General features: G+C 33.4%; 1 protein-coding gene across 2 annotated transcripts in view; it reads left to right on the plus strand.

Moving 5' to 3' along the window:
• Positions 1-12,287: 12,287 nt before the first annotated feature.
• The window catches only part of Lpin (phosphatidate phosphatase LPIN), a 257,365-nt gene continuing 254,823 nt past the window's right edge, over positions 12,288-14,829 (plus strand). For both annotated transcript variants that reach the window (XM_090385615.1, XM_090385616.1), the window contains exon 1: positions 12,288-12,477. In XM_090385615.1, the coding sequence (XP_090241741.1) occupies positions 12,298-12,477 (180 nt within the window). In that variant the 5' untranslated portion in view covers positions 12,288-12,297. The remainder of the gene's footprint in view (positions 12,478-14,829) is intronic.

A 14,829-nucleotide genomic window follows, 5' to 3' on the forward strand; every position in this document is an offset into this window, starting at 1 on the left:
CATGGGGTTTTGTCAATGATATATAGGAATTTTGCTAGCAGGGAAAAGGAGGTCATTATCCCTCTGTATAAGGCAATGGTCAGGCCGCGCCTTGAGTACTGCGTACAGGTCTGGAGACCTCATTTTAGGAAGGATGTAGATTTACTTGAGCGGGTACAGAGAAGGGCAACAAGATTGGTGAGGGGAATGAAGGGATCCTCTTACCAAGAGAGGCTTAAGTTCTGCAAATTGCAGTGGCTGGAGACTAGGCACCTGCGCAGTGATCTGATTGAGGTATATAAGGCCTTGAATGGATTGAGCACGCTGAATTCTGATGGGATCCTTCCACTTGTTCAGATTACGAACCTAAGGGGGCATAAATTCAAATTAAGAAAAGACAGATGTAGAATAGATGTGCGGAAATTTGCCTTTAGCCAGTGGGTGGTTAATTGCTGGAACAAACTTCCATCTGTTGTTGTGGAAGTTGATAGCTTGAATAAATTTAAGGAGGAACTGGACAGGCATTTGGAGGGAATGGTGTGATTTTTTTTTTTTTTTTTTTTTTTTTTTTCTGATGCTGCATAAGCTCATACATTTGCTTTCTTGCATCACATGCCACTACTACTACTATTATATTGCCATTAATCACTATTTTTTCTCTTAATAATTCCTTTACTTGTACGGCCATAGTTTTGGTTTTTTGGATTGATATTTCCATACCAAATAATGAACTAATTTTGAAAATATTGTGAGCTCTTTTTTGTAATTCTGTCTTGGATTCAGCTAAAATAAAGTAGTCATCAGCATATAGTAGCTGAGACTTTTGTTTGGGCTGAAATTAGGATCCCATCAGTATAATTTTGCCCAATCTTCTGTTACTTTATTGATATATAGATTAAACAATAAAGGAGAGTTCACACCCTTGTCATAATCCTCTAGTTTTTTTAATTCTGTTTGAAAATTTAAAATTGTTTAATTGTACTGTTACATCTGTATTATCACACCAAACCTTAATTGCTGATAATAACTGTGAATTTACACCATAAAATTTAAAAATTTTCCACAGTTGGTTGGTGGATTCTGTCACATGCTTGCTTATAATCAACAAACAGTAAAAAGGTTGGCTGGTTAAATTTTTTTTCCTTGTTAATTATTTGTTGTAAAATAAAGACAGGATCAGTACAGCTTTGGCCTTTCCGAAAACCTGATTGTTCTTCAATTAAAACATTTTCCACCCATTTTAGAAGTTTACTTTTTTAAGATGTTTGCATAAATTTTGCATGTACTGCATAGAAGTGTTATACCTCTATAATTTTCACAAAGTTCTTTTAGATCCCTTATGTAAATTTATTACCACTCCTGTTTTCCATTCATCAGGGAGTTCACCTTTTCTCCAAACTGTATTAAAAATTTTCAGTACTCTCCTCTTTAACTTATTTAATTAACTCAGTACTAACTCCATCTATGCCTGAAATTTTCCTATTTTTGGCTTTTATTAATTCTAATTCAAATTCGTCTTCTGAAATTGATTCCATGTATGGTTCTGTGTTCTTTGGTGCATATGGTATTGGTGATTTTTCTAATTGATTATTACTTATTTCTATGGGCATGTCATTGTTCCAAAGTTTGTAATAGTGTGCCTCTCATTCTTTCATTGTAATTAAATTTGTTTTAAGATTGTCCTTAGTGTCCAGTTTGAGTTTATTGAACACTTTGAAGCCACATCTTTGATATCCTGTAAAATCTCTCTAAGGACTTGACTGATTTCTCTCAATCCTGTAATTTTGTTTTCCTAACCAATCTTTTAACAAATGGTTCTCTTCTTTTATACTCTATTTCATCTTCTAGTTTCTTGGTTGGAATATTTCCTATAAGCGTCTTTCTTATTTTCACTCGCTTCTTTTAATTCATGGTTCCAAGTACGAATCCAATTTTTACGTTTTATTTTTCTTTATAAAACTTTCAGAAGCTGCCAGTAGTAGTTTCTTTTATGTTTTTCCATTCTACTTCTTTTTCTTTTGATTGTTGTTAGTTAGTTTTTTATATTTAGAAGGATTGATTTCTTGTGGCAATGGCTTTTTTTTTTTTTTTTGGTCTTATATTTGTATGGAAGTCTTAAATTACTTATCAATAACATGTGGTCAGTATTTATATTTCGCTGCCTGTATACACTCTTGTATCTGTGAAGTATGATTTCATTTTGAAATAAAACAGATACAACTTATCGTAACTTTTCTGATATTAATAAATTAATTTTATTTTTAGTGTTTAACTTTTTTCCAAGCATTAATGTGAAAACTCAACTTCAGTTCAGACAATGTGCCATTTCAGATTTGTGCAAATTGGATTAGATTATACTGACTCCTTTTTCTGCTAATCAAGTGAACCACTTACCGGAATTTCTAGAGAAAAAATACATGAAATTATTGAAATGCAATATCATGTTTGTTACATCACCATATTTTTGTTGTTTATTTTTCTTCAATTTGTGCATTTTCTTTCCAAAAAAAAAAAAAAAAAAAAAAAAGCTAAAACCATTTCAGCCTCTCTCCTGAAAGAGCACTTGTACACTACCATTATTGAGAGAGAGCACTCATTTTAAGTGAATGCTCCCATTGTCATATTACATATATGGGCTACACAATTGCCATTCATAGAATTCCAATAAAGTTTTTTTTTGTTTCTTGTATAACAGTGCAATTTTAGTCATATATGGACTTCAAAAAAAAATTCATTACTGAATTTTTAATATGTAATTTTGCATTATATCTTGCTTATGTAATATACCATAATACTCTGTAAAACAAGACATTATACATACTTATTTTTATTAGTGTTTTAGGGCTAAGGATGTATCCATGAAATTTGATGTTTTTTTTTTTTTTTTAATTTTTCAGAAATAGTTAACTTTAAATTTAAAATATTCAATTATCTGGGTTGGTTTGGTTGGGAAATAATTCTAATATATACAAATATTTGTTAATATTGAATATATTGTTATGGGAAAGCTTCAAAATTCCATCACATATAGAAAATAAGCTTTAAAATTATAGGAAAAAGAATAAATATATTATGATAGACTTGGGAGATATTTTCCTAGATGATCAAAACCATGAATAATTCATGATTTAAAGAAAAACTGGTGAATATATGTAAATAGATTTAATTACATATATGTACATAGTTTATATTCCACAGTGTGATAAGATTGACATAAAATTTAATATATACATATTTTTTAAAGAGCACTGAGGTTTGCTTTTTCTCTTGGCTGGTCTTCCTCTGAATGATATATAAATTTCAGAGTATCATCTTGCCAGCTAGAGTGGTGTCTCCTTGTTTCATGTAATGAAGTGGTTAAAGACAAATTGAGATTAACTCAGGCCATAGAGACAGGTAATTAGTAATAGATAAGTGGGAGTCTACTGCATTTTTCTCTGTTTGAAAGTATTATGTTATTTTTTATTTATTTTAGTTATTATGAAACATTAATTCTTCTCTAATTACCATAAAGTGATTAAATGTATATTTGGGATATAGTCTTTATTTTTATTATTATTTTTTTTTATTGTTGTTCTTCATATAACTTGCCTGTTAACATCATTTTCTATGATTGTCATCAGTAAATCTTGATATTTATAACTCCACATTTTTAAATATTTTCTATGATAGTGCCATTTTAAGATTTTAAAAATTTTGTAGGTCAGAGTAAATTTTTTTCCTTCCTTTACTAAAAGAGATTTTTTATTTTATTTTATCTCTATCTTTATTTTATTAAGACCTTATAGAAATATCATTATTAGAAATGTTGTTAATAGGTGTGAGATTTAAACATTTTGTAAATGAAGTTTGAAGTAAGAACTTAAATGATTACTTAGGTCCTTGAAATATAATTCTGAATCAGATAAATAATCAAGGTTCTTAGACTTTGCACTTTGGTTTATCTTATAAGGTTATCCTTCCACTTGATGTTTATATAGTATAGTTGGATTTTCTGTTTATCTTTGGAAGTCAGTATAATAATTGTGATGCTATTGAAAACCCAAATTTTAAAAGTAGAATGGTCAAATTTCTGTTAGTGGTTGTTATTTTGTTTGGAATCATTTTTTTATATTATTTTGAATCAATTTTTTTGAACTTGGAACAATATTGAACTTGCTCTCTAAGAATGAGATGCCTCTATATTAAATTAAATTGATGTACACCATTGTAGAAAAAATGCTAAAGTGAAGAAAATACTGTTTCTATTCCATTTGTTTATTTTGATTTACTATTAGTTTTTGCAGGCATTATCTGGATTGCTTTACATGGTTTGTCTGCTAGCAAACCCAGGAAATTAATTTTTCCATGTCAGTGTTATCTGAAACGTATTGTTGATTCGAAGTGCTGTGTATAAAGCATGTTTTGAACATTGAAATAGTCATTGCTAACTTAGATTAAATTAGATTTTATTTGGCTCCGTAGAATGGATATTTCGATTAGAGCATTCTCAGTCTTTTTATATGTAGCCTCCTTTGTTAGCTAATTTGTTATTACATACTGTCAAACCTCCCAAATCCAGAAACCCTGGAATCTTGCAATTTGCTGTATTTCAGGTGAAATTAGCATTAGCATTAGTAGAGGCATTTGATGCAAGAAAGCAAGCTTATGCAGCATCAGCCAAAAAAAAAAAAAAAAAAAAAAAAAACCCACTTCCACTTCACCCCTCTGTTCGTTCAAAATACCTGTCCAGCTGAGCCTTAAACTTATTTAGGCTATCAACCTCCACCACAAGGGATGGAAGTCTGTTCCACCAACCAACCACCCGCTGGCTAAAGGCAAATTTCCGCACGTCTATCCTACATCTGTCTTTCCTCAATCTGAATTTATGCCCTCTCAGGTGATTTTTCTGAGCTAGAGGAAGAATCCCATCAGCATTGAGCATGCTTAAACCATTCAAGGCTTTATACACCTCTATCAGATCACCTCGCTGGTGCCTAGTCTCCAGACACTGTAATTTGCAAAACTTAAGCCTTTCTTCGTAAGAGCACCCCTTTGTTCCATTCACTAATCTTGTTGCCCTTCTCTGTACTCGTTCCAGCAGCTCTACATCCTTCTTGAAATGAGGCCTCCAGACCTGTATACAGTACTCTAGGTGTGGCCTGACCATCGCCTTATACAATGGAATAATCACCTCCTTATCCCTGCTGGAAAAATTCCTGTATATCATTGACAATACTCCATGAGCTACTCTTGCAGCCCGTCTGCACTGCTCAGAGAACTTCATATCTGCCTGCACAACCACCCCCAAGTGGTTGTGCAGGCCCCAAATCCAGCAAAACATATTTTATCTCTATATTGCAATTTATTGTACATAGTATTGTACCAATGTATCTCATCTCAAGAGAGAGAGAGAGAGAGAGAGAGAGAGGGGCTATGTAGAGGCTACATGGAACAGTATTCTATTGTAAAGTATAGTAATAATAAATTGTGTCCCTTTTCAAATATACAGTAGACAGTTTGCTTTTCCAAATCAAGTGCTCTGCATTTGTTTTGAACTTCCATGGGACACTTGCTTTTCTTTTAAGCAGTATATACAAGTGGATGAAAGTTGCTGTGTCAATGCTGTTTATAAGCAGGAAAATCTAAAAGTTTAGTTGTCACTGAATTCATCATGTGTGAACCATAAGACCTAGCATGTTTTTGAGTAATCTATCATTCATTTGCTAAACTTGTTTACAAATGGTGGTAGTAGATAATTTCATGAAAATGGCAGCAGATAATCTCATGACCTAACAATGTTTAGAGTGTGGTAAAAACTTATGACTTTCAGATGAAGTACCCACCCTGCATAAAATCAGCTTTGATTTTGTACAGGATGGATACTTTATCTGAAAGTCAAAAGTTTTTATCACACACTCTGTTAAGTCATGAGATTATTATGGGGCTGACATGTTGTTTAGGTGAATAGCCAATAAGAGAAATAAATTTGCTGATTTTTGGGCAGTTTATCCATTTTCAGAAAAATAGCCAGAAAATGTGTGGTGTGGATAATGTATTGTTGGATTGGGTAGGTTCAGATATAATAAAAGTTAGAATGTTTATTAATATGATGTACATATTTCAATCCTCAAGCAGCCTCTAATGCTGTTGTAATACAGTTAAACTTTACATGATTGTTAACACTAGTATACATTTTTCAATGCAAATAGTGAAGTTGAACAAAGTTGCCTTATTTGCTTTAAAAAAGGCAAATAAGGCAACTTTTTTTTTTTTTTTTTCATATAACTATATTTATCATTTAAGAATTATAACTATAAGAATTTTAATAATGTAAAATTGAATCCAAGAGCCACTATCAATTAAAATCCAGAATGAAAAGTTGAAACCTGTGTTATCTATTTAGTTGAAATGTGGGGACGTAAAGGACTTTCTCAAATCATCTCTTCCCATTTATTGGAGTGCTTCAAATAAGTGTTGGATTTCAGTTGCAGTATTTATGGTTTAGTGGACTGGACATTGAACTTAAAGGAATACTTTGAAAGGCTGATAATATGTATATAAAGATTTTGTTAGTGTTGGACATCTCCTGTGATGGAAACATTATTGAAACAGTTTTTTGCTCCTCAACGTGACTGTGCTTCTTCAGCCAGTGGATCAAGGTGTGATGTTGACATTTAAGGCTTTTTACCTTATGGAAACCTTTGCAAACTTACTGGACAACTGGTGGTGAAAACAGTTCTACTGTAAAATAAATTTGGAAATATTAAACACTCTTAAGATGCCATAGCTGAAACTTAGGAATAGATGGCTCAATCATGCATGAAAGAATGTTTAGGGAAAATACCATATTTTCTGGTGTATAAGATGTATCGGTGTACAAGACGCACCCCAAATTTTTAATAATAAAATGTGGAAATAAATAAATCACAATTTTTTTTTTTTTTTTTTTTCATATAACTATATTTATCATTTAAGAATTATAACTATAAGAATTTTAATAATGTAAAATTGAATCCAAGAGCCACTATCAATTAAAATCCAGAATGGTCACTTTCATTCTCACTACCAAAATTAATTTCACTGTCATTCTGTTCATCTTCCAAACTTCATTCTGTTCATCTTCCAAACTTCATGCAAAAAACTGTCTTCAGTTCCATCTAACGAATTGCTGATTCCACACTTTTTAAGAGTTCTGTACTATTTCTGCCTTTACTTTGTCCCAGAAATCCTTAACCCTCTGACACACCTGTGCAATACTTGGATGTATATATTCATGGCTTTCTGTGTTTATTATCCAACGATTCCACTCATCTCTCGTGTATGTTTTAAAGAGTTTGTTGAGAGATGCATCAAGTGGTTGAAGCCAAGAAATCAGGCCTCCTGTAATTACAGCCAATTCTTTGTTGGCTTCTTTAAAATTTTTAAAAATTAAATCTGTGATGTGAGATTTTAAGTGATCCAACACCAAAAGTGAATTTTTTTTCATCAGTGTTCCATTTCTTCGGTTCCACACCTTTTCTATCCTTTTCTTTATTCCACCTTTGTCCATCCATACATTTTCATGCATGTGTAGAATTATTCTAAGTGGTGTTTTTCTCTTAAATATTAGAAAGAGTGGCAGTTTTGTTCCATCTGCACAACATGACAACACAACTGTGAATCTAGTTTTTTTCATGCCCACTAGTTTTTATGCAAAATGACTTTCCACCTCTACAGTTCACTGTTTTATTTGATGGAATGTCAAAGTTTATTGGTGTTTCATCCATATTAGCAATCAGTCCTATTTTGATAATTTTCTTCTGTCTGCACTTGATTGATGTATTTGTGAAAAGAAAAAATTTTTTTCTTAATATTCAAGGGGGGATTTTTTAAGCCAACTTTGTTCAAGTCCCCATGGAAAACCCATTTCTCTTTATAAAATTGTAGCCCCAAAATGGTCCACCTTTGAAGTCTAAGATTCCATGGGTTAAGGCAAATTTCTGGGCTTCTATTTTGTATCTTCTTAGTAGATATTGCTATTCCATTTTTACAGTGGTTTAAAACTCAATCCAAAATAACTGCTTCTACTGCTGGCCACTGTGGCTCTTTGCATTGTAGACATTTTTTCACCTTGTTTATTGAAGTTAAAATATCTTTTTGTTAATGCCAAATTCTAATCATTTTTTTGGTTGGTGGGTTCCTGAAATGATGTGAAGTTGCTCTATTGCCATGTATCTCCACATAAGCAACTTATAGCCTGCAGTATAAGAAATCATCTTGTTCTTATTTAATTCGGCCATTATCTGTGAATAAAAAAAATAAGGTTTCCACTTTCTTCAAATAAAGTTACAATTCAAAACACCTAAATATAACAATTACTACTTACAGTATTGACATTGTTAACAGAATGAAAATCAAAACACGTAAATAGCAACATAACTATTTCACACTATGGTAACATGTACAGAAGATATGTAACCTGCTTATGCTACCTTTAAGGGTCTATGCCATTCACTTTATACTTGTTAATCGTGTTAATGAAAACTCCAAAATTAAAAAACGGCTCTGTGTATAAGATGCATCTTGATTTTAGAACTAATTATAGGATAAAAAAAATTCCTTTATACATCCGAAAATACGGTAATTTCTTCCTTAGTTTATGCATTTTAGAGACTAAGCTGATGATCCAATGGTGAAATTTCTCCAACAGTGTGTTTAATATGTGCAAGAAATTGGCCTCTAAGTGCAATAAGCTGATGTAGAGGTCTTGGAGTTGCACAAAGCATAACTCTCAAGTTATGCTTTGTGCAATGTTTCAGGTAAGTATCAGGATAAATATTTTTAGTAATTATCACAAGGTAGATTTATTTCAGAAAGAACTTTTATGAGATCTAACCCAAAATGTTTTGACGAGAAACAATAATAAGATTGCAAATGAACTCCCACCATGCGAATTTTCAAGTTGAGCACTCTTCAGATTTCAAGAGGTATAATGGGTCTGCACGCCCCCTATTATGCATTATTTGAAAAAAGGGAAAATTCTGTGATGCAACTGCAGATAGCAATAGTAGTTAAAACTGTTAAAATTCTTATGTCAATAAATAGTACTATGCATTTTTGTAAATTTTGTTTCTAACTTTCTCATTGTTTTTACTTCTTACATATCAGAAATATAAATAAACAAGTTTAAAAAATAAAGCAAAGCATAATATTACCAAAGTAAAATGGATAAAGTAGAATTTATCCATAATGGATAAAATAATGTTGATTGAGTTAGGATGCTGGATGCATTCACCTCTACATCTTTTGTGCTATTTGGGGACTGGGTTTACTTTTGTGCAGTGTTTGCAATTCGAGAGTGCTTGCATTGTCACTCCATAAGAAAGATAAATTTGATTGTGTGAAGCCCAGTGCATCACACAATCAAATGGACCTTTCCACAGCATCCCAGAGATGCTCCACAGGGTTCATGTTTGGTGAATGGGGCGGCCATTCCATGGTGGTAAAATCTACGGAATGCTCTTCAAACCATGTTCTCATCACCATGGTTCTGTGTGGAGATGCATTGTCCTGTTGGAAGAGTCCATTGCCCTGTGGGTGCACGATGACCATAAAGGGATGCAGACAGTCTGCAAAGATGGACATGTAACCTGGACCATTGAGTGATGCATCTAGACATACCAGAGGTGCCAACGTGTGACAGTTGAACACGTGACTCCATTACTGAATGTCCACCTGCCTGAATAGTTCCTTATTGACATGATGGGTGCATAGCTTCGTGCAGTTTCCACCAGATATGCCCTCCCATCCACTGAAAATAACTGGTAACGGGATTCATCGGACGAGGAGACCCATCTCCAATCATCCAAAGTTCATAAACAAGAGCAGTATCGCTACTTTGCTTATTGGAGGTTTGAAGTGGTGAAACCCATGTTTAGTCACCAGAGCAAAGTTTCTGGCATCCCCTTCCTCTCCATCTCCTTAAACCCACGCACAGTACTAATTGCTGTAGGTTTTGATACCTTTTTTGTGTGGGGTTTCATAAAAAAAAAAAAATATATTAGCCTTTGAAGCACCTGTACATAGAACACAGTATCGACTCTCTCCCCTGCAGTACAAATTCCTTGTGAATCACACGCCCTTTGTTGGTCAGAATTGTCTTGATCCTGGACTTGAAGTCCACTCTGCTCTCTGGGTCATACTGAAACATCGAACACTCATCTCCAGTGAAAATATAGTCAAGGAAATTAGGATTGTTTTGACAAGTCTGGGTGAAGTCTTTGTATGGTGACACTGTTCGTTACGTCTGCTTATTCCTTCTGTGTGGCACAAATTTTGCCCAGATCTTCCTAAGTTGTTTTTTTTTTTTGACATGTCTCCTTATTCATATCCAACTCATCAGCCATCATTCTGAGGATCAAATGATGATCTCTTGCCACAATTCCTTGAACTGTTGCAACTCTGTCCTCATTTCAAAATGTTGATGGATGCCCAATGTGGGTCACTACAAACATCCTCACATCCATCTTTGAACTACTTATGCTATTCAAACACACTGGTACAACTTAATATTTTATCACCATAAATATTTTTAAATATTTTGTACGTTTCTCTTGCAGGTTTTCTTAGTTATAAGCAAAGTTTGATATTCTTTCGTTGCTCCATTGGAAAATTGTGACATTAAACATTAACACTAATGAAACTGGTTGTTACTTGCAACCTGTCAACCTACTGGAAAATCTCTGTACCACCATCTGCTGGAGGAAGTTTGAACTACAAAGCACTCAATTTATTTTCAAATTTGTTGAACATGACAGCACCAGTCCGGGCACTTTATTTCTACACCCAGTACAGGGTGTGTGTGAGTTTACATAGAAATAATTTGTACAATTTATTCCTTGAATTCAATTTCATCTCCCCATATTACTTTATTAATATTACATTTATATCATGTTAATTATAATATTTAACATTGTTCAGGCATGGGGTCTAAGAGACATCAAGAATTTTTTTTCAGGAGTTAAAAATATAGAAGAAATGTTTAGACAGTGGGTAAAATTTATTTATTTTTATCTTAAAGAACCATTATTTTTGCTCATTCCTTCTAAATAATTGGTCCACCTCTTTTTTTTCTGGTGATGTCGGTTTAGTAAGAATTTTTTGCACCTTGTTAAAGGTTAAAACGTTAAATCACCAAAAACAGTTTATTCAAACTGGTTTTGGTAATTTACTTCTCAGTAAATTGATATATGGCCCATCTTGTATTATCATATGAAGAATGTTGTCTTTGTTTATACTCCAGCACAGCAAAATTTGTTATTCATTTGTTGCTCCGTTGCAAATTCATGACACAGAACATTAACGCTACTAACAAAAGTGGTCGCTGCTTACAACTTCTTGGACTACTGGACAATATCTGTACTGCCATCTGTTGGAGTAAGTTTGAACTGCAATATACCACTTCCATTTATTTTTGTATTCATTGAACATGGCTGCAACAGCACTATTCCCAGAACATTATTGCCATACCTAGTATATAACTATCTAAATGTAATAAATTTTCTTTTTGGCCTTGTTTACGTTAATTGAGTCTGTGGAGCTTTCAGTCCAAAGTTTTTAGGCCTGTAGAACTTGCCATTTAAATTATCATTGTGCAGCAGCTTAGCACAATACCTTGCCATCTGTCACTCATTTGGAAAGATCTTGGTTCAGTTCACATAAATGACTGGAGGAATTTCTGAAGTCCTTCAGTCAGAGTTGTTGTTAGCTGATTTCAGGCAGAGGGAGTATTTTCAGCTTGCACAATGTACAAATCAGCCTGTGAACACACCCATTTCTACTTTTATGGATATGAGGTGATAAGCTCTGGTACCATTAAAATAAATTCAGTGTGAATTATCAATGCACAACTACTCTTTTGTAAAAAAAAACAAATAATACTTTGTCATGCACAAATTGGCTAAAATTTGAGAAACTGAAATGTCATTTGAAAACAATATATATTGATGTCATGTATTATGATCTTTTCACCCTAAGAATTTTTTTTTTCCATTTGCTCTTTGAATGGTTTTTCAGTAATGGACTGTTTAGTAATAGTAATAAACCATTCCACACTGCTTGAAAGATATTGAAAGTTGACTGTTTGGCTGAGAACATTTGAGCATAGAAAGACTTGTTACAGGTCTGGGGTGAAATATTCAACCTTGCATGACTAGTAGAATGTTAAATGCATAATAAATTACGATTTTTATATAATTTATAAATTGGAAGATAATTTACTTGATATTTCATTTTTAAGATTCTTTTTAACCATTTTCCAGATAACTTTTTTTTTTTTTACCAACATCAACCTGAAACATGAATTATATTGGAAAATTTATTGGGAATTTTCGAGATTTTTACAATGAAATAAACTCTGCTACATTGACTGGAGCAATTGATGTAGTTATTGTACAACAGCCAGATGGAACTTATCTTAGCTCACCTTTTCATGTACGCTTTGGCAAGCTTGGAGTCCTTCGCAGTCGAGAAAAAGTGGTGAGTGGTTTCTTTTTATGTTTGATATTTTAATGTTTGATTTAATTTTAACATTTTTCATTTTGTCATTCGTATGCATTTGTGTGTATGTATAGTATTAGCTTACATAGTTTAAGGAAGTTTGAGGCTTTTGTTGTGCCAGCCAAAAAAAAAAATAAATAAATAAATAAAAAGTATAAATAATAAAATAAAATAAACTACCTATTTGACTCCTACCTCATGTAGGTACCTATCCAGCTGACCTTTGAATTTCCCCAAGGTGTCAGCCTCAACAACCCATGGAGGCAACTTATTTACTAGAAATCAGCAACTTGCTAGCTAAATGAAAACCTCCTGCAATATATTCTAAACCTCATCATCATCTTGAATTATTTATAACAGTGAAAATTTCACCCTGATTCATTTTACTTTCTGCTCTCAGAGCTTGACATATACCTCATTGAGATGCTTGGTTACCAAGCTCTATATACTACATATTTGAAGTCTTTCTTCATGTTTGACCTTTTGCTAACCTCACCAGATGCTTTGCCTGTCTGGATAACCCTTTCAAGAAGCTTGACATCTTTTGTTAGGTTTAGTCTTCATACTTGAACACATTATGTATACTTACATAAAATGCTTAGAAAAAGATGCTTTTTTTTAAAATAAGTATCTGTATATTAATATGGAAGCAGTTTCCTTGAGACGGTCACGGTGAACGACAGGCTTAACCGATCAGGCTGAAAGTGGTCTCAAATTGAAGATATATCTTCCTAGGTGTGTAGAAAGATGGGAAAATTTAAAATTTCCAAATAGTTTTATTTTACGGAACGGGCCAGTTTTGTACTACAAACGAGAATAGTTCAACATTTGCTTCATAGACTGAGCCATAGGAAGATGTTAACTGTTAAACAAACAGTTGTCTAAGTTGATAAGGCGTTTTTTTCTGATTAACAATTTGCATGTTCACACAATTGTGTCCTTTGTTCTGAAAAAATAATAATAGGACAGCTAGAGAAAAACTGCTAGTAATTGTTAAATTTTTGCAATGGATGCAGCTAGCTGTAGCCGTTGCGTAAGATAGGCCTAACCGATCTGGTCTCAAATTGAAGATATTTCTTCCTAGCTGTGTAGAAACATGGGAAAATATAAAAATTCCAAAAATTTTATTTAGAGTTGAAGGTAGGAGCAGTTGTTTTACTGCAGAATATGGAAATTCCAGGATTGATCAATGGTACGAGACTTATAGTCAAAGTTTTGCATCAGAATTGAATTGTTTGGATCTAGAAATAATGAGAAAAGCTGAAGGAAAACGGGCACTCTTACTGCATGTAGATTTGACGCCATCCGATTCAACTTTGCCATTCTCGTTTAAGAGATGTTAGTTTCCTGTTCAGTTGGCTTTTGCGATGACTATAGATAAAAGTCAAGGGCAAACATTTGATAGTCAGAATCTTGCTTACTAACCCTATATTTAGTTATGATCAATTGTATGTAGCAATGTTTCAGGTCAGATCATTCTAGCATGTTAAGATAAGGTTACCAGAAGGGCACAAGAATACAAAAAGTCGTTTTCAAAGAAGTATTATAGAGACTGTACTACATTTCAAGAAGTTGGGCCGCCTTTGAATGGTTTCAGTAATGGAATTTTTCACCCTATTCTTCACAGTACATTTTTACCCTTCTACATAGGCTTTTCCCAGAAAATTGAGGAAAATGTAAGTGAAGAATAGGGTGAGAGGTTTCACCAGGACATTAAAGACATGGAGATGAGGTTTGTTTGTTATTTAGTTTTTAGGAGCATTAGCAACTAAGGTTATATTGCTCCAGGGATATGCAGTGGTCATTCCTTGACCTTTCCGCATCCTCCGTATTTGGTGGTCACAGGCTCAAACACCGGTCTGATCAAGAAGCATGTGCTAGGCACTGCTGCTCCTGCCCACCTGGCTATGGAGGCACCCCTGGAGATGAGGTACCAGGGGAGGTGAAATGTTAATGTCAGGGCTGATATTTGCTGGATATTGAAAAAAGACTGACATGTTACAAAGCATCTGCATGAAAATGAAAGTTTGACCCACCATAGATCAGTTTTTTTTTAGTGGACTTTTCACTATTCTGACCTTTTTAGTAGTATTTTTAAGATGTATTTGAATATAAGTCTGTTAAAAGTAGCATTTATTATAATTTCGGCACACAAATTCTGCCAAAATAAACAGACACGGACTACATTTCTTTAGGAAAGCTAGAAAAACAGCAAAGTTTCATTTCTGGCACCGAAATGCCTGCTTACATAAGTTCTTTATATATAGATGACAATGATTTGTCCAAAAATTTTCTTGAAAATATCAGGCAATACAAACTCTGCTACCAATT

Source organism: Mastigoproctus giganteus, chromosome 12, assembly GCF_048544385.1.
Source record: "Mastigoproctus giganteus isolate SK-2022 chromosome 12, ASM4854438v1, whole genome shotgun sequence".
Classification (NCBI taxonomy): Eukaryota; Metazoa; Arthropoda; class Arachnida; order Uropygi; family Thelyphonidae; genus Mastigoproctus; species Mastigoproctus giganteus.